Source organism: Salmo trutta, chromosome 1 (genome assembly GCF_901001165.1).
Source record: "Salmo trutta chromosome 1, fSalTru1.1, whole genome shotgun sequence".
In the NCBI taxonomy this organism is placed as follows: Eukaryota; Metazoa; Chordata; class Actinopteri; order Salmoniformes; family Salmonidae; genus Salmo; species Salmo trutta.
The window spans coordinates 21050170-21070601 of NC_042957.1; the positions used below are offsets into that span (position 1 = coordinate 21050170).

Below are 20432 nucleotides of genomic sequence, written 5' to 3' on the forward strand. Positions count from 1 at the left end.
GTCCTAGGAGTGTCATCTGATGAAGATCAAAGGTTAGTGCTGCATTTAGCTGTGGTTTGGGTTTATGTGACATATATGCTTGCTTGGAAAATGGCTGTGTGATTATTTGTGTCTATGTACTCTCCTAACATAATCTAATGTTTTGCTTTCGCTGTAAAGCCTTTTTGAAATCGGACAATGTGGTTAGATTAACGAGAGTCTTGTCTTTAAAATGGTGTAAAATAGTTGATTGTTTGAGAAAATGTAATTGTGGTATTTTAGTTGGTTTTGTATTTTGCGCCGTGCGATGCCATTGGCTGTTGGCTAGGGGTTCTGCAGGCGGAACGGGGTTCCGCTAGCGGAACGTCTGTCCTCAACAGGTTAACTACTATCTCTCTCCACTGTGGGCTGTCTCTCTGTCTCTATCACCGTAACTACTATCTCCCTCTCCACTGTGGGCCGTCTCTATCACCGTAACTACTATCTCCCTCTCCACTGTGGGCCGTCTCTCTGTCTCTATCACCTTAACTACTATCTCTCTCCACTGTGGGCTGTCTCTCTGTCTCTATCACCGTAACTACTATCTCCCTCTCCACTGTGGGCCGTCTCTATCACCGTAACTACTATCTCCCTCTCCACTGTGGGCCGTCTCTATCACCGTAACTACTATCTCCCTCTCCACTGTGAGCCGTCTCTATCACCGTAACTACTATCTCCCTCTCCACTGTGGGCAGTCTCTCTGTCTCATCCAGGTGGATCTGGGTCTGGTACAGCCAGGTGCTGATGTGGGCCAGGTTTTCATCAAAGATCTCCACCTCGTTCTGGTGGCTCTGTAGGAGACAAAAGTAGAAAGATGGTAGTGCTGAGCGAGTCAAGATTGAGGTCGGTTCTGTTTTTGGTGCGATTATTAAAAATCGATTTCGGTTTTGATCATTTAAAACATGAAATGTATTACAAAATAATGACGACATAATACTTTTTGAGCTTTTTAATGGAAATTCCTAAGCTAAAAATAGTGAACATTCAATTGCCAAAACATGAAAAAATATTCCATTGTCTCGGTCAAGTCCACATTGGATAAACATCAATAGATAAATAGGAAATTACTAATAAATAACCAAATATTTCAGTTGTGTATATTATTTCATTTTTATTTGATTACCTTATTATTTTTTTAATCCTTAAAATCATCTCATCTCTGTTCAGGCAGTAGCAGTCAGCCAGCCAGGCCATGTAACGTTATCTCTGTTCAGGCATTAGCAGTCTGCCAGTATGGCCTTGTAACGTTATCTCTGTTCAGGCAGTAGCAGTCAGCCAGCCAGGCCATGTAACGTTATCTCTGTTCAGGCAGTAGCAGTCAGCCAGCCAGGCCATGTAACGTTATCTCTGTTCAGGCAGTAGCAGTCAGCCAGCCAGGCCATGTAACGTTATCTCTGTTCAGGCAGTAGCAGTCAGCCAGCCAGGCCATGTAACGTTATCTCTGTTCAGGCAGTAGCAGTCAGCCAGCCAGGCCATGTAACATTATCTCTGTTCAGGCAGTAGCAGTCAGCCAGCCAGGCCATGTAACGTTATCTCTGTTCAGGCAGTAGCAGTCAGCCAGCCAGACCATGTAACGTTATCTCTGTTCAGGCAGTAGCAGTCAGCCAGCCAGGCCATGTAACGTTATCTCTGTTCAGGCAGTAGCAGTCAGCCAGCCAGACCATGTAACGTTATCTCTGTTCAGGCAGTAGCAGTCAGCCAGCCAGACCATGTAACGTTATCTCTGTTCAGGCAGTAGCAGTCAGCCAGCCAGGCCATGTAACGTTATCTCTGTTCAGGCAGTAGCAGTCAGCCAGCCAGGCCATGTAACGTTATCTCTGTTCAGGCAGTAGCAGTCAGCCAGCCAGGCCATGTAACGTTATCTCTGTTCAGGCAGTAGCAGTCAGCCAGCCAGGCCATGTAACGTTATCTCTGTTCAGGCAGTAGCAGTCAGCCAGCCAGGCCATGTAACGTTATCCCTGTTCAGGCAGTAGCAGTCAGCCAGCCAGGCCATGTAACGTTATCTCTGTTCAGGCAGTAGCAGTCAGCCAGCCAGGCCATGTAACGTTATCTCTGTTCAGGCAGTAGCAGTCAGCCAGCCAGGCCATGTAACGTTATCTCTGTTCTCACCATAAACTACTGTCTTTAGTCATCCTATTTAGCTGTATGCTGCAGAGCTGTCTGACAAAATTATTTTACTAGTTCTTCAAAGTAGATAAGGTATACTTTCACAAACTGTACCTCTCGTCGTTGTGTTGTGTACATTCCTCACTCATGCGGTCTATGCGGTCTGTGTGTATCTAACCTAACGCAGCAGACATAAAAGTGTATCCGTCCAGAGATCTGTATATAATGACGAGATGCTCATGTCTATGCTCTAACAATGGAAGTCGTTGTCCCAAAGGCGGGAAGGCAGGTGATAAGCTTAAGTCCAAAATAAACCCATAGAAACGCATTGGGCTTATTTTGGACAGATTATAGTGAGAGTGAAACCTCTCACTTCGCCTCTTCCTCTCTGATCCATCTCTGAGCCGGAACAAAATGCCACAATGGATTAGGATCATTGTAGTTAATTACCATGTGTCTGCATTGAACTAGGTTGAATATTTGTTAATGAAAACTCCAACTCTCTTCAGCCCAGCATCCCATATAGTTCTTGACTTGATTTCTCTGATTTCTCTTGTGAATGATTTGATTTCTCTCTAGAGAAACGGAGTGTTGAGGCAAGATGCAGGAATTATTCCAAATGTCCCTTTTGACATGATGTTTTTGCTGTCATGTACACATTACGTTACTCAACCATTACTTTAGATAGGATAACCTCTCTATTCATTTTGTCTCTATGATAGTGAAGTGTGAACCCACCAGAACGGTGCTCAGCCAGTCCTCGGTCCAGGTGCGGACCTGTCCCCAGCCTTCGTTGAGGCCACACAGCTTGTCTTCCAGAGGGCCCTCGCTCCCCTCCACCAGCCCCTGCAGCCCAGCGCTGGTCTCCATCAGCACAGCCAGGTCTGCCTTATGATGCTCCGACTCCTTCAGCATGCCCTGGGGGAGTGCACACACACACGTTATACGAATGTTACACAAATCCTCTGCACACCCACACTCTACACAGACACAAAAGCCAAATAAACATTTCAACAAACTAACTGTTCTAGCAAGCCCAGTGAACACAATAACACACATCTCACACACACGTGACTCACATTGGCCCAGGCAATCTCAGCGTCGATATCAGCAGGCATGTCTCCAGAGGAGTTTTTCTGCTGCAGCAGGGTCTGGTTGGTGGTCAGCCAGTCCTGTAGGGCGGCGCTGTCCTTATGTAGTCTCAGAGACAGAGACAGAGCCTTCTCCAGGTCCTGCTTCCCCTCTGTCACCTGGAGAGAGAAGAAGAGACAATGGGCTCGCTGTTTGGTTGGTCAAAATGACGATATCCTCATCCTTTTGAAATTAGGTAGAAGTACCTTGTTTATTTTAACAATGCAACTATTCATGATGGCACAGCTGACCAAGTGAGAAGCCCAGACTGTTCTGTCCTAAGGTTAAACTACTATAGTCACTTCTGTGTGTATTACCTGTGCTCCCAGGTCGTTGTAGAGCAGTTTAAGTGCTGTTAGTTGTTCATCCATGCCTCTGGGGTTGTCAGTCTGTTGTTTCTGGACGATCTGTCTTCCTGTCTTTATCACTGTCTCCACCTCTAACTTCACCTCACTCAGAACCTTATACAGTTTCTGAAGGGTTAAGGAGACAGACAGGGAGTGTGAGGGAGTGTGTGTGTGTGTGTGTGTGTGTGTGTGTGTGTGTGTGTGTGTGTGTGTACGTACATGCACACCTGTAAGAGACTTCTCAAAGTGTTTTAGTTCTAGGTCTCACCATACAGCCGATGAGGTGGGCCTGGATCTGTTGTGGTTCCACCTCCCTGACGTCTAGAATGTGCAGCTCTTCCTTAGCTCCATCTAGAACCCTCTTACAGTCCAGCATGCGCTGCTCAAAGTTAGCAGGCTTCTGGAACAGCTGGTACTTAGTGGAGATCTCTCGCAGCTTCCGCTGAAAGAGGGAAGAAACAGCATAATGACCAACCAGATTTATTGCAGAGAACAACATTTTCAATAAATCATAAACTCCTATGTTATCCCTATAGGCTTTAATGAGAACAATTTCACCCCCTGTCCACTAGGGGTCAGTACCTGCAGCAGGTCCAACATGGTTCCACTGCGAGCAGCCTTGCCCTCTGGGGTGGCAGGAGGCAGATTACCCACGTTCCTACTCCTCAGCTCCTCCACTGTCACCTCATGGGCCGCAATCTCTGCCCCGATGGTCTGCAAAGCATGGAGAGGGGTTTAGAGGTCAGGGGTTAAACTGACATCCAAGAAGTAATTGTTGGCATTCGCTACATGTGTTTGTGGGATGTGTCAATGTAGTCGGTCAGATAGAAGATGAGTGTGTGTGTGTGTGTGTGTGTGTGTGTGTGTCTGTCTGTGTGTGTGTGTGTACCTGGGCCTCTTGCGGTAGCTGGAAGGCGTCTATGCGGTCGGTGAGGTAGGAGGTGAGTGTGTGGTCTAGCTGGGTCAGTGACTCCTGTAGAGCCTGGAGAACCTGCTCATTCTCCTTCAGAGTGGCCAGTTGCTGCTCTAGACTGATCTGACGGTTCACAGCCTAGATGGATGTTAAGTCAACATTAAGTCAATATACATAATATATAGACAAGTACATTAGCAAACATATACTTATCTGCCTGTTTACAGCCTAGAAAATATAGAAACGGACATAATGCTGATATGTTCATGACATACAGTACCAGTCAAAAGTTTGGACACACCTACTCATTCAAGGGTTTTTCTTTATTTAAAAAAATATTTTCTGCATTGTAGAATAATAGTGAATACATCAAAACTTTGAAATAACACATATGGAATCATGTAACAAACAAAAAAGTATTAAACAAATCATCAAAGTAGCCACCCTTTGCCTTGATGACAGCTTTGCACACTCTTGGCATTCTCTCAACCAGCTTCACCTGGAATGCTTTTCCAACAGTCAAAGAAGTTCCCACATATGCTGAACACTTGTTGGCTGCCGTTCCTTCACTCTGCGGTCCAACACATCCCAAACCATCTCAATTGGGTTGAGGTCGAGTGATTGTGGAGGCCAGGTCTTCTGATGCAGCAATTCATCACTCAAATAGCCCTTACACAGCCTGGAGGTGTGTTGGGTCATTGTCCTGTTGAAAAACAAATGACAGTCCCACTAAGCGCAAACCATATGGGATGGCGTATCGCTACAGAATGCTGTGGTAGCCATGCTGGTGAAGTGTGCCTTGAATTCTAAATAAATCACTGACAGTGTCACCAGAAAAGCACCCCCACACCATCACACCTCCTCCTCCTCCATGCTTCACGGTGGGAACCACACATGTGGAGATCATCCGTTCACCTACTCTGCATCTCACAAAGACACAGCGATTGGAAACAAAAATCTCACATTTGGACTCATCAGACCAAAGAACTGATTTCCACCTGTCTAATGTCCATTGCTTGTGTTTCTTGGCCCAAGCAAGTCTCTTCTTATTGGTGTCCTTCAGTATTGGTTTCTTTGCAGCAATTTGACCATGAAGCCCTGATTCACGCAGTCTCCTCTGAACAGTTGATGTTGACATGTGTCTGTTACTTGAACTCTGTGAAGCATTTATTTGGGATGCAATTTCTGAGGCTGGTAATTCCCTGCAGCAGAGGGAACTCTGGGTCTTCCTTTCCTGTGGCGGACCTCGTGAGAGCCAGTTTCCGCATAGTGCTTGATGGTTTTTGCGACTGCACTTGAAGAAACGTTCAAAGTTCTTGAAATTTTCCACATTGACTGACCTTCCTGTCTTAAAAGTAACGATGGACTGTGGTTTTTATTTGTTTATTTGAGCTGTTCTTGCTATTTTACCAAACAGGGCTATCTTCTGTATACCACCGCTACCTTGTCACAACATAACTGATTGGCTCAAACGCATTAAGAAGGAAAGGAATTCCACAAATGAACTTTAAACAAGGCACACCTGTTAATTGAAATGCATTCCAGGTGACTACCTCATGAAGCTGGTTGAGAGAATGCCAAGAGTGTGCAAAGCTGTCATCAAGGCAAAGGGTGGCTACTTTAAAGAATCTCAAATATAAAACACTTTTGGTTACTACATGATTCCTTATGTGTTATTTCACAGTTTTTATGTCTTCACTATTATTCTACAATGTATAAAATAGTACAAATAAAGGAAAAGCGCTGGATTTTTTATTTATTTAACTAGGCAAGTCAGTTAAGAACAAATTCTTATTTACAATGACAGTCTAGGAACTGCCTTGTTCAGGGGCAGAACGACAGAATTTTACCTTGTCAGCTCGGGGATTCGATCTAGCAATCTTTCGGTTACTGGCCCAATGCTCTAACCACTAGGCTACCTGAATGAGTAGGCGTGTCCAAACTTTTGACTGGTACTGTATATAAGTATGCATTTCACTGTTAGTCTACGCCTGTTGTTTATGGAGCATGTGACGAATACAATTAGATTTGATTTATTATCTACTACCATATACACAATTCACAAATAGAAAACAGGTTTTTGTCGAGGATCGACGAGGCATGCAGTTTCTCACAAACAAAGATGCCGAAAGAGACAGACAGCCTCTTGATGGCTATGTACAAGGACTGTTGTTTTCTCATCCACACACACACACACACACACACACACACACACACACACACACACACACACACACACACACACACACACACACACACACACACACACACACCCACCCACCCACCCACCCACCCACCCACCCACCCACCCACCCACCTGGTGGCTGAGCTGATCGTAGCGGGAGTTGAAGGTCTCTAGTCTCTCTGAGATAAGTTCGTCCAGGATGCCCCCATCTATCAGGGTCTGACCCAACTCCCTGATCTGTGTCCTGTTGTCACCTGGGTGGCGCAACACACATTCCAACGACTAGAGAGAGAGAGAAAGAGAGAGGAGGGGAGAAGAGAGGGAGAGAAAGAATAAAGGTGACAGGATGAGAGAGAGATGGGGAGGAAAGAGGGAAAGAAAGACAGAGGGCGACGTGTCAGTGTTTATATTCACTATATATACACACAAGAGTATGTGGACACCCCTTCAAATTAGTGGATTCGGCTATTTCAGCCACACCCGTTGCTCACAGGTGTAGAAAATGGAGCGCACAGCCATGCAATCTCCATAGTGTAACATTGGCAGTAGAATGGCCTTACTGAAGAGCTCAGTGACTTTCAGTGTGGCACTGTCATAGGATGCCACCTTTCCAAGTCAGTTCGTCAAATTTCTGCCCTGCTAGAGCTGCCCCGGTCAACTGTAAGTGCTGTTATTGTAAAGTGGACGTCAAGGAGCAACAACGGCTAAACCGCAAAGTGGTAGGCCACACAAGCTCACAGAACTTGACCGCTGAAGTGCGTAGCATGTAAAAATCGTCTGTTTTGGGTTGTAACACTCACTACCGAGTTCCAAACTGCCTCTGGAAGCAACGTCAGCACAATAACTGTTCGTCGGGAGCTTCTTGAAATGAGTTTCTATGGCTGAGCAGCCTTACACAAGCCTAAGATAACCATGTGCAATACCAAACATCGGCTGGAGTGGTGTAAAAGCTCACTGCCATTGGGCTCTGGAGCAGTGGAAACGCGTTCTCTGGGGTGATGAATCCAGCTTCACCATCTGGCAGACCGATGGACAAATCTGGGATGGCAGATGCCAGGAGAACGCTATCTGCCCCAATGCATAGTGCAACTGTAAAGTTTGGTGGAGGAGGAATAATGGTCTGGGGCTGTTCTTTATGGTTCGGGCTCGGCCCCTTAGTTCCAGTGAAGGGAAATCTTAGCACTACAGCATACAATGACATTCTAGATGATTCTGTGCTTCCAATTTTGTGGCAACAGTTTAAGGAAGGCCCTTTCCTGTTTCAGCATGACAAGTCCCCTGTGCACAAAGCTTGGTCCATACAGAAATGGTTTGTCGAGATCGGTGTGGAAGAACTTGACTGGCCTGCACAGAGGCCTGACCTCAACCCCATCGAACACCTTTGGGATGAATTGGAACACCGACCGCGAGCCAGGCTTAATCGCCCAACATCAGTGCCCGACCTCACTAATGCTCATGTGGCTGAATGGAAGCAAGTCCCCTCAGCAATGTTCCAACATCTAGTGGAAAGCCTTCCCAGAAGAGTGGAGGCTGTTATAGCAGCAAAGGGGGGACCAACTCCATATTAATGCCCATGATTTTGGAATGAGATGTTCGACAAGCAGGTGTCCACATACTTTTGGTCATGCAGTGTAGGTCGGTGTCACTCTTACAGTACCTGAGGTAGGCAGACAGAATGCTGGAGTCTGCCCAAAGAGGACAGACTGGTGACACCATCAAAGTAAGAGAAACAGACAGAACACAAAACAATACCTTCTAGGGTCAAAAGGAAAAGTGAATACCATGAAAGAAAGAAAAAGGGAGAGAATCCGATAAAGAGGGTGAGTCATGGTGGGAAGGATGGGGGATGGAGGGATTAAAGGAGAGAGCATACGATAAAGTGGAGGGGGGCGAATGAGAGATGAAAAAGGAAAGAAAGAAGAATGGATAGGTTTAAATAGAGATATCTACCTCCAAAGCCTTGTTGACAGCCTCAGTGCTCTCAGGTAGGTTCTCTGTAGCCTGAAGCTTCTCCTCCAACGTGTTGAGCCAGCCCTGCTCCAGGTCCAAGTACTGCAGCAGCTCCATCCAACACGACCACACCTCCTACAGGAGACCACACGAACACGGTCAGAAAGACCATATGAGACACAGACATATATACCTACAACCACATTACTGTATGATATGAACACAAATACTCCAAAGAACCAGTGCCTCATAAGTTGTATGGACTAGTCTTATCAAACTCTTTACCTCCAGGGTGTGACACTTGCTCTTGAAGCGGTCACATAGTTTCTGATAGTTCCCCAGGACTCCCCCCAGCTCCTCTGTCAGGTCCTGGCCACTGCCACCAGGGGTCGTCTTAGCCTTGGCAACCAACATGTTAATGCTGTCCTTCAATATCTTCACTCTCACCTCCTTCTGTAACACATCCTCTTTCGCCCTCTAAGTAGGGAGGGGAGAGAGAGAGAAGGGAATAGATGAGGCAAAGGGGAAAGAAAGAGACATGCCAGATTATCAGGATAGTATTTTCACATAAGAGGGGCCATAACTGGCTACATAGCATTAAAGTGGGATTCTTTTGGTTTAGTTGGTGGGACTTTCTTTCTTGAAGGAATGAGGAGTTCCTAGTTGTCCAGTTTTTTTTAATGTCAAAGTTCTGTCCTCTGTTCCCCACCTTCATCTCTTCCAGTGCCCCCTCCAGCTCCTCAGGACTCTTGTACTCAAAGTCTCTCATGAGGAACTCCTCGTCCACCTGGGCCATCCATTCCTGCATCTCTGCCAAGTCTTTCCTTAGGTTCACCTGCCTCTCCTGGCTCTCACTCACACGCTCCTGGTGGCTCAGCAGCTACCAAGAGACGACATAGAGATAACACGGACCACAGTCAGGCTACACAGGGTAGCAGTACACGGAGTGTATTAACACGTCAGGCTTTAAATAAGACGCTGACATTAACAAAAGGATACACAGAAAAGTGTACGAGCAGTACAGTATGCAGGCTTCATTTATTTTAGGGGGTAGATCAGCTTTAATACTGCAGATTGTGGCTTCTATCAATGTAATTATCTGCATCATTTCCAATCCCCATATATTTGTTTGTAAATATATATTATTTGAAATATATATTTTGAAAATATATTTTCCCCTAACCCTACCACCCCTCCCCTAATTGGAGTAAACTAATGGACAACAATACTTAAGCTTCTACTTCCAGTTTATACAGTCTATACATTTTACAGACAGCATATTTTACATTAGTTATCTTTTGTTTGTTTTTAGTCCCAGCCTTCAGCTACCCTCAACCCCTCCCATATATCTCTGAAGACCATCCAGTTTTGATTTCTAGCTGTCATATATTTTTCCACTGTGTTGTGATGTTTCACAAAAGTTCTGAACCTTTCTATTCTCAGTTTCTACAGATCGTAAATTAAAGATAAACTGCTATTTGCAGAGTTAGCTCCAAGTAAATGTTGTCATTTTTTTGCCATTCCTGAATCTGCGACCAAAAACAAGCTACGTATGGGCAGTATCAAAACAAGTGATCTAATGATACTGTCTCTTAGCAGCAACATCTGCGGAGCTGGGATGGTTGTATCACCTATTTACAGTGCATTCGGAAAGTATTCAAAACCCTTGACCTGTTCCACATTTTGTTACGTTACAGCCTTATTCTAAAATTGATTAAATTGGGGTTTTTTCTCATCAATACACCATTATGATAAAGAAGAAAAAAAATCTAAAAACCTGTTTTGTCTTTGTCATTATGGAGTATTGTGTGTAGGTTGATGAAGAAAATAATGTAATACACTTTAGAATAAGGCTGTAACGTAAGAAAATGTGGAAAAAGTCAAGGGTTTTGAATACTTTCCGAATGCACTGTATAACATTCTATTGGTTGAACCCGGCGTCGTTTTGTGTATCAGTTCATAAACCATGTGCCATGGAATCGGTACATCAAAAATCTCCTCCCAACTATTTTGCAACCGGTATGGTACAGCTTTCAATTTTTGGGTTGTGAAATGAAACTGGTATACTTTTTTATGTATATCAATTTTTTTTAAGCAACATTTTTTTGCAGGCTTTATTGTTTGTTTATATAGACTTTATGACACTGTAATTCACTATCCAGTGTTGTTTGAACTGTCCTCTTTTTCCTCACCTGTTTGCTCAGTGTCTCCCACCTCCCCTGGCACTCCTCCAGTTTAGCCTGCCCCCAGTGGGCCAACTCTGGTACTGCAGCCCCCTGCACCGCCAATACGTTCTCTCCTATCTGCTTCACTAAACTCTCCACTGACTCCATCTCACTCACATACTCCTAAGAAAGAGATGGGGGAGAGAAGGGCATGGGTTATAACATTGCAGTACTTTAGGTGTAACAGTTCAATAAAGTTTTGTTTGTTTTTGAATGGTGTGACCTATGACCTTGCACTGGTTGAGCTCTTCCTGTAGTCTCTCTGCGTCTCCCTGGCCCTTGGCATCCCGTGACATCAGTTCCTGTACGCCATCCAGCCAGCGCTCCACCTCCACCACACGCACCTGGAAACAACATCATCGTGAACGTTATTGACAACAATCACTACCTTATTTTGTCATTGCTTGGGTCCTATAAAAGTACCATTGATGTTTAAGCAGACTAGAGCCAGAATATTCTATGGGACAGTTTTCTACCTGATTGTCCTTCAGGCTACCCAGGATGCACTGCAACGTGCCCAGCTCCTCGCGTGCCCTGGAGGAGAGCTGACTCCATCTTTGTAGTTCTGCAGGGTCCGAGGCCTGCTGCATCTGCTCTATCTCTATACACAGAGCCTAAGGCGGGAGGGAGAAAAAACGACATGACCCATAACCCATTAATCTGCAGCTGAGGGACAAATTATAGGACAGTTGTCAGGTGTGGTAGGTAGCCTAGGGGGCGATAGAGGTGAATAGGCTGATCTGAGACAGTCAGTCTGCAGGGTGTGTTTAAACCCCAGGGGCAGGAGCAGTGTTTCAGGCAGCAGCTACAGCCTGCAGCAGTAGGAACGTGCATGGTAGACTGGTAGCAGTCTGAGGGTTGGAGCTCTGAGCCACAGGCAGCAGGCAGGGTGCCCAGAAAGTTCCCAGGCTGCCCTGGCACCATGCTTTATCTACCACGATAACGAGGCCTACAGCCGACCCACATTCCTACAGGCTCTCTCTCAATCTCACACACACACAGACGCACACACACGCACACACACACTCACACAGACACACATACGCACACACACACTCACACGCACACTCACACGCACACACACGCACACACACGCACACACAGACGCACACACACGCACACACTCACAAACACACCCTTGCAAGCACAAACATACACACACATCCCTCTTTCTCCTCCGTTGCAGTTGAAAGATTAAAGAGGGACGTATAGGTGTGAGAATGGGCCCATTGTATGTTGGAACCAGAGCAGACAGACAGCTAATAGGTCTGGACTCAGCCATTAACAGATAAACCACAAATACACTGCTACACGATAACACACGAACAACTGGAGCACAGTACAGAGAAAGATGAATAAAAGCCCTGATGCCACTCACCTGCGCCCGCTCTACTGCCCCCTCCGCTGTAGGCACATCCATGATGGCTACCCGCAGTGTGCCCAGTCTAGCCTCCAGACCATCTACGAGGTCAGTCCCAGACTCCACAGTGTCCCCAGACACAGCATCCTCACTGACCACAGGAATCTGATCACCCTGAACCACCTGTATCATCTGGGCCCTCTGGTCGTCAACATACTGGAGGCTGGCCAGCCCTGGAACACAGACAGGGGGAGAGGAGACACTGTTAAGTCAAGGGTTATAGTATCTAGTTACCACAAGGGGTCAGAGTATTGTTTTGGGATTCCCATAGGTAGTGGCTGTTATAATTTGTGGCTTTTATGAACTCACTGAGCTATCTGTGTGTGGGTGGGTGTGTTTGTGCGCCTTCCATTTCACCGTATGTCAGAGAGAGAGTGTGTGCTGCACATTTGCCCAGGGGTCCAGATGTTTGGCTGTGTGTGCCTCATGGCAAGCCTAAATGAGGTTTCGCAACTAATGCAAGCCAGTGGTTCATACCCGCTGAACCTTCAATATGCCACAGTAAACACAATGAAAACAGAAAAATGCATCAACATACTTTAACAGAATGTGCTAAAACCGACCCTGTTGGATAAGAATTAACACAACGCATACTGCTCTCACGGGCATGAGTTCTCTCACATAATCTGCCTGTGTTTATATACAGCAGACAGAGAGAGAGGGAGGGGAGAAAAAGGGAGAGAGAGAGGCCCAGTGAAAGACTGACTGAAGCAGAAACAAAATGGTTTTCCTCAGGGCAGTGGCACACACACACACACTCCTTTTAGGGTCAGAAGACAAATAGGCCTCTCCAATATACTTTTACATTCTTTTTGAGCAGGACTCATAAATTCCAGGGGAAAAATGTTGATTGATTTCAGAACTCCTAAAACTCAAAACCTGGTCCTTGGGAGCTTGGCATAGACCACACACACACACACACACACACACACACACACACACACACGGTCCTGCGTATTCAGTGGTCATATAAGGGCATCATCGATTACTTCTGTCCAACCAAGGCTGGATATAAAGCTGATGTCATATCACAGCTCAAGCAGTAAGAGCCAGTACAGTTTATTGATCTGGCATCAATCCTGTAGCCTCAGTAAAAACTATGGAAGGTTTAGGACCGACACCACTGATGAAGTGCTGAAAGAGCACAAGTCCATTCATAGAGCATTGATAAAGCTTTGACCCAATGGTGACCAAGCATTTTTAAAGCGTTTATACAGTGTTGTCAGAGCATGGGTCAAGTCCCTGCATTGATTTCTAGCAAATGTTAAAGCAGTGTTGTGGTCCCATACCTGCATTGATCTCCTGCTCCCTGGTCTGTAGCTGCTGCAGTGTGGAGGTCTGGTGGGCAGAGACAGTGGCCATGTTGGCTCTGAGAGTGGGCGGGACATCTATTGACTCCACCTCTCCAGAGAGCTGGTCCAATCGTGGGCTCAAGGCAGTCAGCTGGGCCAACCGCGACTGGAGACAGAGACACAAACAGATAAGACGAAAGGGTAAACAGACTTCACGACACATCTGTTGATATGTTGATATGATTTGTGATGTTTAACAGTTTCAGTGGGGGTTGTCTCCATGGCGATAATCAAGCCAGAGGTCACGGGTGATGGTTCTAAGGGTTGGGTTCTAACCTGGCACTCTGTCCTGAGGGTTCTAAGGGCAGCCTCATCAGATCTGGTACTGTTTGTTCCACTCAGCCACTGGTCCTGTTCTCCCAGAACCTTGTCCACAGCAGCCAACTCAGAGCAGAGGCTCCTGACCCGGGTCTGGGCCTGGACCCAGTCACACAGAGCCTTCAGCTCACTCACACACACCTCCCATTCAGCCTCCACTACATCTATATCACACCTGATAGAGTCCACACTCACTCCCTCTACAGAGAGGGAGGGGGTAGGGAAGGATAGGAGTGAAGGAGAGAGAGAGAAGGAGAAATGAAGGAGGGGGAGAAGGATGCAAGGAGAATGTGGCAAATAAAAATGTAGGGGAGATTGAGAAAAGGAGAGAAGGGAGAGAGAGGTGGAAAGGTTATATAAAACCACACCAGCACTATAACACCACTACTTCTCCATCTTTCCTTACTGTTATCATGCTGTAAACAAATAAAGCAGGAGTGCCTGAGCGTTTCACTGCACTGTAAATGAAGCCAGGAGCCTCAAGTCTTGCTGCAGGTTTTTATGACAATACCTGCAAACACACAAGTCATGCTTACTGGCAACCAGTAAAAATCAGGTTTAAAAATACCCCCAAATATACAACAGCTGTGGGAAAATGATCTTATGAGACGAACACTAGTAAATACTGAGGAACAGGATATTTCTGGAAGAATAAATACACTAAAAATTGTTTTAAGTGAGAATAGGCATGTGAGAATAGAATGGTCTGAAGCCGAAAAATAAAGGAAATTCACATGAGCACCACAATGACTATTCCACCCATGCTCTACCAAGGTTTTCCAGCACACAGCTCTGATCTACTACAGTAGCTATGTTGGTATTGTACTTCAATCTATGTGTACATACAAGCTTTTAAAACAAACCTCACCTAGGAGATTTGTACTTTATGAAATGAAGGTGAAGGTCAAGTAGAGTGAACCAATATCCAATCATATCAACAGAAAGTATTCATAAAATAATGTGTAACTGTAGCAAAAACGGTAAGACCTGGCTAGAATGTTACAAATGTTAAACACAAAATACAAACATAATAAATAAACATACTTTTTATTTTGCTTTTCTGGGGATTCCATACCTTTCTCCAGCGGTTCCAACAGGCGCCGCCCTCCTTGGGTCATCTGACCAACCTCAGCCTCCTTCGACAACAGCTGTGCCTCCAAAGCCTACAGTGATTGGATGACAGACATGAAATCAACTCATCAAAAAGTTTTCCATTGATCCTAAAGTACAACCCTTTGCCAACGCCAAATTGAGAGCACCTAATGTTACCTGTAAAAGGATCATGGAAGCTGTAGTTTTTAATGGACCTACCTGCAGTTTTTCCTGAAGGTCAGGGTTTTCAGGGTCAGTAGAGGCCAGGGACTGAGCTGAAACTTTCCATGTGTTCAGCCATCTCAAGAGGTCAGATAAATCAATCTCCAACCTGATGGAGCAGAGAGAGTTTGGTTCTGTACTGATGTAGATGTCTGTGTGTGTGTGTGTGTGTGTGTGTGTGTGTGTGTGTGTGTGTGTGTGTGTGTGTGTGTGTGTGTTCCAGTCCTTACCCTCCCCTGAGTACCGACTCATCCATCTCCACCAGTCGTCTCTTGGGAGGAGTGGGCGGGGCCAGCTCTTGGTCGTCAAGCACCTTCTCAGGCTGTGCTGCCGCCACAGAGACCGTTTCCATCACGACCGTCTCCAATGCGACGCGTTCCTCAATCTGAGCCATCCCAGCGGCCTTCGTCACGGCCTCCGTCACCTTGGCAATGGTTCAGAACATGCGTGTGAGCGACTGATTGGGACCGGGCTGAACAGAGAACCCAACAGGACAAATGAAATGGATCAAAATGGCCACTGTGGTATTGTGACTAGTAAATGCCTATGGGCAGTCTGACACCACCATAGCCTGGTATACAGGTATATAGTCATTTACATCCTCAGCACAAGACAATGCAGTGGCTTGACTGCTTTTTAATCCTGTTGTTCTTCTCTTATTTGGAGGTTTCCATCCACTAATGGCTCTTTGGACAGACCAGTGTGACCAGTGAGAAACAGACCAGTGAGAAACAGACCAGTGTGACCAGTGAGAAACAGACCAGTGAGAAACAGACCAGTGAGAAACAGACCAGTGTGACCAGTGAGAAACAGACCAGTGAGAAACAGACCAGTGTGACCAGTGAGAAACAGACCAGTGAGAAACAGACCAGTGAGAAATAGACCAGTGTGACCAGTGAGAAACAGACCAGTGAGAAACAGACCAGTGAGAAACTGTGCAACCTGCTGACTCTGTTTCAAGTTGCAAGTTTTATTAGTTGTACGTACAAGATACACATGGTATACACCATCCAACGAAATTGCTTACTTGCAGGTTTCTCCTCAACAATGCAACAACAAGAAATCATAAAAGATAAGAATATGAAAATAAAGTAAATGGTTCAGTAGAATAGAATAAACGTTTTAGCATAAGTGTAAAAGGCTCTGCATGGTCAATCCGACATGTGCAGTGGCCATACAGCATTTATCAGATAAACAGCATTTATGCAGAAGTCAGGGCATTCCTACTTCTTGTGCTTCGCAGGGCAGTTGTGAAGGAAGTTGTCGAGGTCTACCAATCATGTCAATGCGGAGCTACTGTATATGGAGCCCTCCGGATTGTTACAAAATTTGGGAGGCGCACGGCGATGCGGTACGGAGCTCGATTGGGCCTCCACAAGCCTCTGGAGGCTCTGCAATAACGTCACAGAGAAGTATGGTCAGTTCAAGTGTTCAGCAGTCTGATGGCTTGTAGATAGAAACTGTCTCTGAGCCTGCTGGTATCAGACCTCACATTCCGATACCGTCTGCCTGACGCTAAGGGAGTGAACAGTTCGTGGCTGGGGTGTGTGGGTTTCTTGATTATGCTGCTGGACTTCCTCAGGCACCGTTTCAAGTAGGTCCTGGATGGGTGGGAACACGGCCCCAGTGATGTACTGGGACGTCTTCACCACACGCTGGATGGTCTTGAAGTCGTGGACTGAGCAATTCCCGTACCAGGCCGCGATGCAACCGGTCAGGACGCTCTCGATGGTGCAGCGGTAGTATTTTGAGTCACTCGGGGTGGCATGCCGAATTTCTTCATCCACCTTATGTATTGGAGATGCTATTACTCCCTCTTGACAAGAGTTGTAGTGTTTTTGGTCCATGTCAAGTCCTCGGTGATGTGGACGCCGATGAACTGTGATCCCTCGGGTCTGTGTTCCCTCCTCTGCTTCCTGAAGTTAACATTCAACTCCTTAGTTTTGCTGACATTAAGGGAGAGGTTGTTGTCCTGGCACCACAATGCCACTTCACTTACCTCCTCCCTATAAGCAAACTTGATGATGGAGTTTGTCATGCAAACAGCGAGAACAGGGAGTACAGCAGAGGGCTGAGGACACACCCCTGAGGGGCCCCTGTGTTAAGAGTCAGTGTGGAGGTGGTGTTTTTTATTTACTTATTTTTTATTTCACCTTTATTTAACCAGGTAGGCTAGTTGAGAACAAGTTCTCGTTTACAACTGCGACCTGGCCAAGATAAAGCAAAGCAGTGCGACACAAACAACAACACAGAGTTGCACATGGAATAAACAAGCGTACTGTCAATAACACAATAGAAAAAAAAAGTCTATATACAGTGTGTGCAAATGGCGTGTGGAGGTAAGGCAATAAATAGGCCATAGTAGCGAAGTAATTACAGTTTAGCAAATTAACACTGGAGTGATAGATGAGCAGATGATGATGTGCAAGTAGAAATACTGGTGTGCAAAAGAGCAGAAAAGTAAATCAAAACAATATGGGGATGAGGTAGGTAGATTGGGTGGGCTATTTACAGATGGACTATGTACAGCTGCAGCGATCGGTTAGCTGCTCAGATAGCTGATGTTTAAAGTTAGTGAGGGAAATATAAGTCCCCAGCTTCAGCGATTTTTGCAATTCGTTTCAGTCACTGGCAGCAGAGAACTGGAAGGAAAGGCGGCCAAAGCAGGTGTTGGCTTTGGGGATGACCAGTGAGATATACCTGCTGGAGCGCGTGCTACGGGTGGGTGTTGTTATCGTGACCAGTGAGCTGAGATAAGGCGGTGCTTTACCTAGCAAAGACTTATAGATGACCTGGAGCCAGTGGGTCTGGCAACGAATATGAAGCGAGGGCCAGCCGACTAGAGCATACAGGTCGCAGTGGTGGGTGGTATAAGGGGCTTTGGTGACAAAACGGATGGCACTGTGATAGACTGCATCCAGTTTGCTGAGTAGAGTATTGGAAGCTATTTTGAAAATGACATCGCTGAAGTCAAGGATCGGTAGGATAGTCAGTTTTACGGGAGTATGTTAGGCGGCGTGAGTGAAGGAGGCTTTGTTTAGAAATAGGAAGCCAATTCCAGATGTAATTTTGGATTGTGTTGTTGCCAATCCTTGCAGCAGCCTGTGGTCTGCCCGTCAGGGTCCAGGATCCAGTTGCAGAAGGTAGTGTCCAGACCCAGGGTTCTGAGCTTGGTGTTGAGCTTGGAGGGAACAATAGTGTTGAATGCTGAACTGTAGTCAATAAACAGCATTCTCACATAGGTGTTCCTCTTGTCCAGATGTGTTAGGGCCATGTGAATAGTGATGGAAATGGTTAAATGTGTCAGCTGAATGTTTTTCATTCCAGATTAAAGAATTGTGGCATTTGGTCTCCATGGTAATTAGGTAATTAAGTGATATGAGGACAGGAATGGAGCTGCCTACACACACAGGTTTGTGTCTGTGTCTCCACGAGCTCAGGTCTGTGGAGGTGTTATGATATTGGGACTGACACACACACACAAACACACACACACCTGGTAGGAGCAGTCCTCTAGTCTCTGGACCAGGTTGTCCCATCTCTGGGTCAGCTCCTCTGTGTCTCCCTCGATCCTCGCCCCTGCCTCGGCGCTTCTCAGCAGTGACCTCACATCCTGTCCCGCATCCCTCAGCTGGTCAAGCGTCCGCCGCTTCTTCTCCATGTCCTCCTTCAGGAGCTAGGGTACGGCAAGCCACAGGGGTCAAAGGTTACTAGCCGACCTCAAATGCATCTGCAGTTAGCACGTGGTTTGCAAAGTAATAATAAACAGAATAGAAAAGATGTTGGGTGTTGTTAATAGTTTCCAGCTGTCATTTCTATGTGTCTAGACTATACAGTAGCCTACAGCAACCATAGAGATTCACATTATAAATATATTAAAACGATAAGAAAACATTTCCCAAAGCTCTAAATCTCAGGCTGAACTTTTTGATTGCCTTATATTACCTTTGACATTGCTGATAATATAGTTGGTAATAGCACATGAAGCCAAATATGAAATAGTAGCTAATCCATGTCAAATATTAATTTCCTCGTCCGCCTGCACTTACGCAAAAACAACCCCACTCTTTACATCACAGGGCGCTTAGAAAGGATAAGGCAATTTGATTTCGCAGGTAAATGCTAAGGTCATTAATGAACGTAGCCTAGCAATTAGCACGTCGTAGCATCTTGTGGCACACCACTTACCGCTAATCTGCGGACATTAGCATTCATCTCTCCCGGGTCCTTGAAGGCGTTGGTCTGAACCTCACCTAAGGCCGCCTCTTTCTCTGTCAGCCACGCTTGGAACAAACTCTGAAAGAGGAACGAGTGTATAGGTTAACTTTCTTTTTTTGTGTCTGACCTAACACAAACAAAAGGGATGAGTTCTGGAGCTATGGGACTAGTTGATGTGTGAGCTCATTTTAGAGCTGGGAATTGAATTAGGGAACACAATTACCTGAGATTATTGAATTACCTGAACCTCATAACAAACAGTCAAACGCATGTCTCGCTAGACTGAGATCCTATGTCTGTGTATACAAGGCTTCCTCCAGTACTCCAACTACAGTAAAGGAACTTCCAATCAGAACCGATTGGAGCTCAATCTCAATGAATGGACTTTTCTCAGTTCTGTCTGTCTGTCTGTGTCTGTCTGTGTCTGTCTGTGTCTGTCTGTGTCTGTCTTCACCTGGTCCTCCAGCAGCTGCTGCCACACCAGGAGAATGTCCTGTAACTTGTGCCACCTCTCCTCTGTCCACCGACACACTGCCGCCCAGCGCTCTCCCAGAGACTGAGAGGAGGAAGAGAGGGTGAGACAGACAGAAAGAGAGTGAGAGAGATTTAGCCATTATACAATCAATTGAAATCAACAATTAACAGGACTTAATTTAAGCTTTACTCTTACCTGCAGTTGGTCCTCCAGTGCAGCAGTAGCAGTCTCTCCACTGTTCTCATCTACCACCACCACCATGTGTGTCAGAGAGTTGACCTTCACCTGCTCTGCCTCCAGGTCATTCTGCAACCCCTGGACCAACACAAACCATTAACAGCCCAGTACAGGGCAATCATAGCACAGGCACCATCAAGCTACATGGGGGTCCATTTATGGTGGCCACATATTTAAAGGTGATATTGCTTAAAAACTGCCGTATTGGGAGTACTGTGAACAC

The 20432-nt window shown here is 45.9% G+C and overlaps 1 protein-coding gene and 1 long non-coding RNA gene across 8 annotated transcripts in view; both read right to left on the reverse strand.

Moving 5' to 3' along the window:
* Nucleotides 1–542, reverse strand: part of LOC115181096 (uncharacterized) — a 1776-nt gene extending 1234 nt beyond the window's left edge. The window contains exon 1 of the long non-coding RNA XR_003873302.1: nt 503–542. This is a non-coding gene — a long non-coding RNA (uncharacterized LOC115181096). The remainder of the gene's footprint in view (nt 1–502) is intronic.
* The window catches only part of utrn (utrophin), a 312100-nt gene that overhangs the window by 208516 nt on the left and 83152 nt on the right, over nt 1–20432 (reverse strand). For 5 of the 7 annotated variants that reach the window (XM_029742136.1, XM_029742221.1, XM_029742391.1 and 2 more), the window contains 24 exons: nt 20168–20287; nt 19952–20053; nt 19468–19575; nt 18776–18955; nt 15510–15703; nt 15277–15388; nt 15041–15128; nt 13924–14165; nt 13585–13753; nt 12254–12468; nt 11352–11489; nt 11106–11219; nt 10843–10998; nt 9360–9530; nt 8936–9127; nt 8651–8785; nt 6833–6982; nt 4492–4653; nt 4185–4316; nt 3871–4044; nt 3573–3728; nt 3204–3374; nt 2863–3042; nt 681–809 (listed from right to left, as the gene is read on the reverse strand). In XM_029742136.1, the coding sequence (XP_029597996.1) occupies nt 681–809; nt 2863–3042; nt 3204–3374; nt 3573–3728; nt 3871–4044; nt 4185–4316; nt 4492–4653; nt 6833–6982; nt 8651–8785; nt 8936–9127; nt 9360–9530; nt 10843–10998; nt 11106–11219; nt 11352–11489; nt 12254–12468; nt 13585–13753; nt 13924–14165; nt 15041–15128; nt 15277–15388; nt 15510–15703; nt 18776–18955; nt 19468–19575; nt 19952–20053; nt 20168–20287 (3690 nt within the window). Of the gene's footprint in view, nt 1–408; nt 508–680; nt 810–2862; nt 3043–3203; nt 3375–3572; nt 3729–3870; nt 4045–4184; nt 4317–4491; nt 4654–6832; nt 6983–8650; nt 8786–8935; nt 9128–9359; nt 9531–10842; nt 10999–11105; nt 11220–11351; nt 11490–12253; nt 12469–13584; nt 13754–13923; nt 14166–15040; nt 15129–15276; nt 15389–15509; nt 15704–18775; nt 18956–19467; nt 19576–19951; nt 20054–20167; nt 20288–20432 lie in introns of those variants that run through there. The other 2 variants (XM_029742308.1, XM_029742543.1) reach the window with 2 other exon arrangements.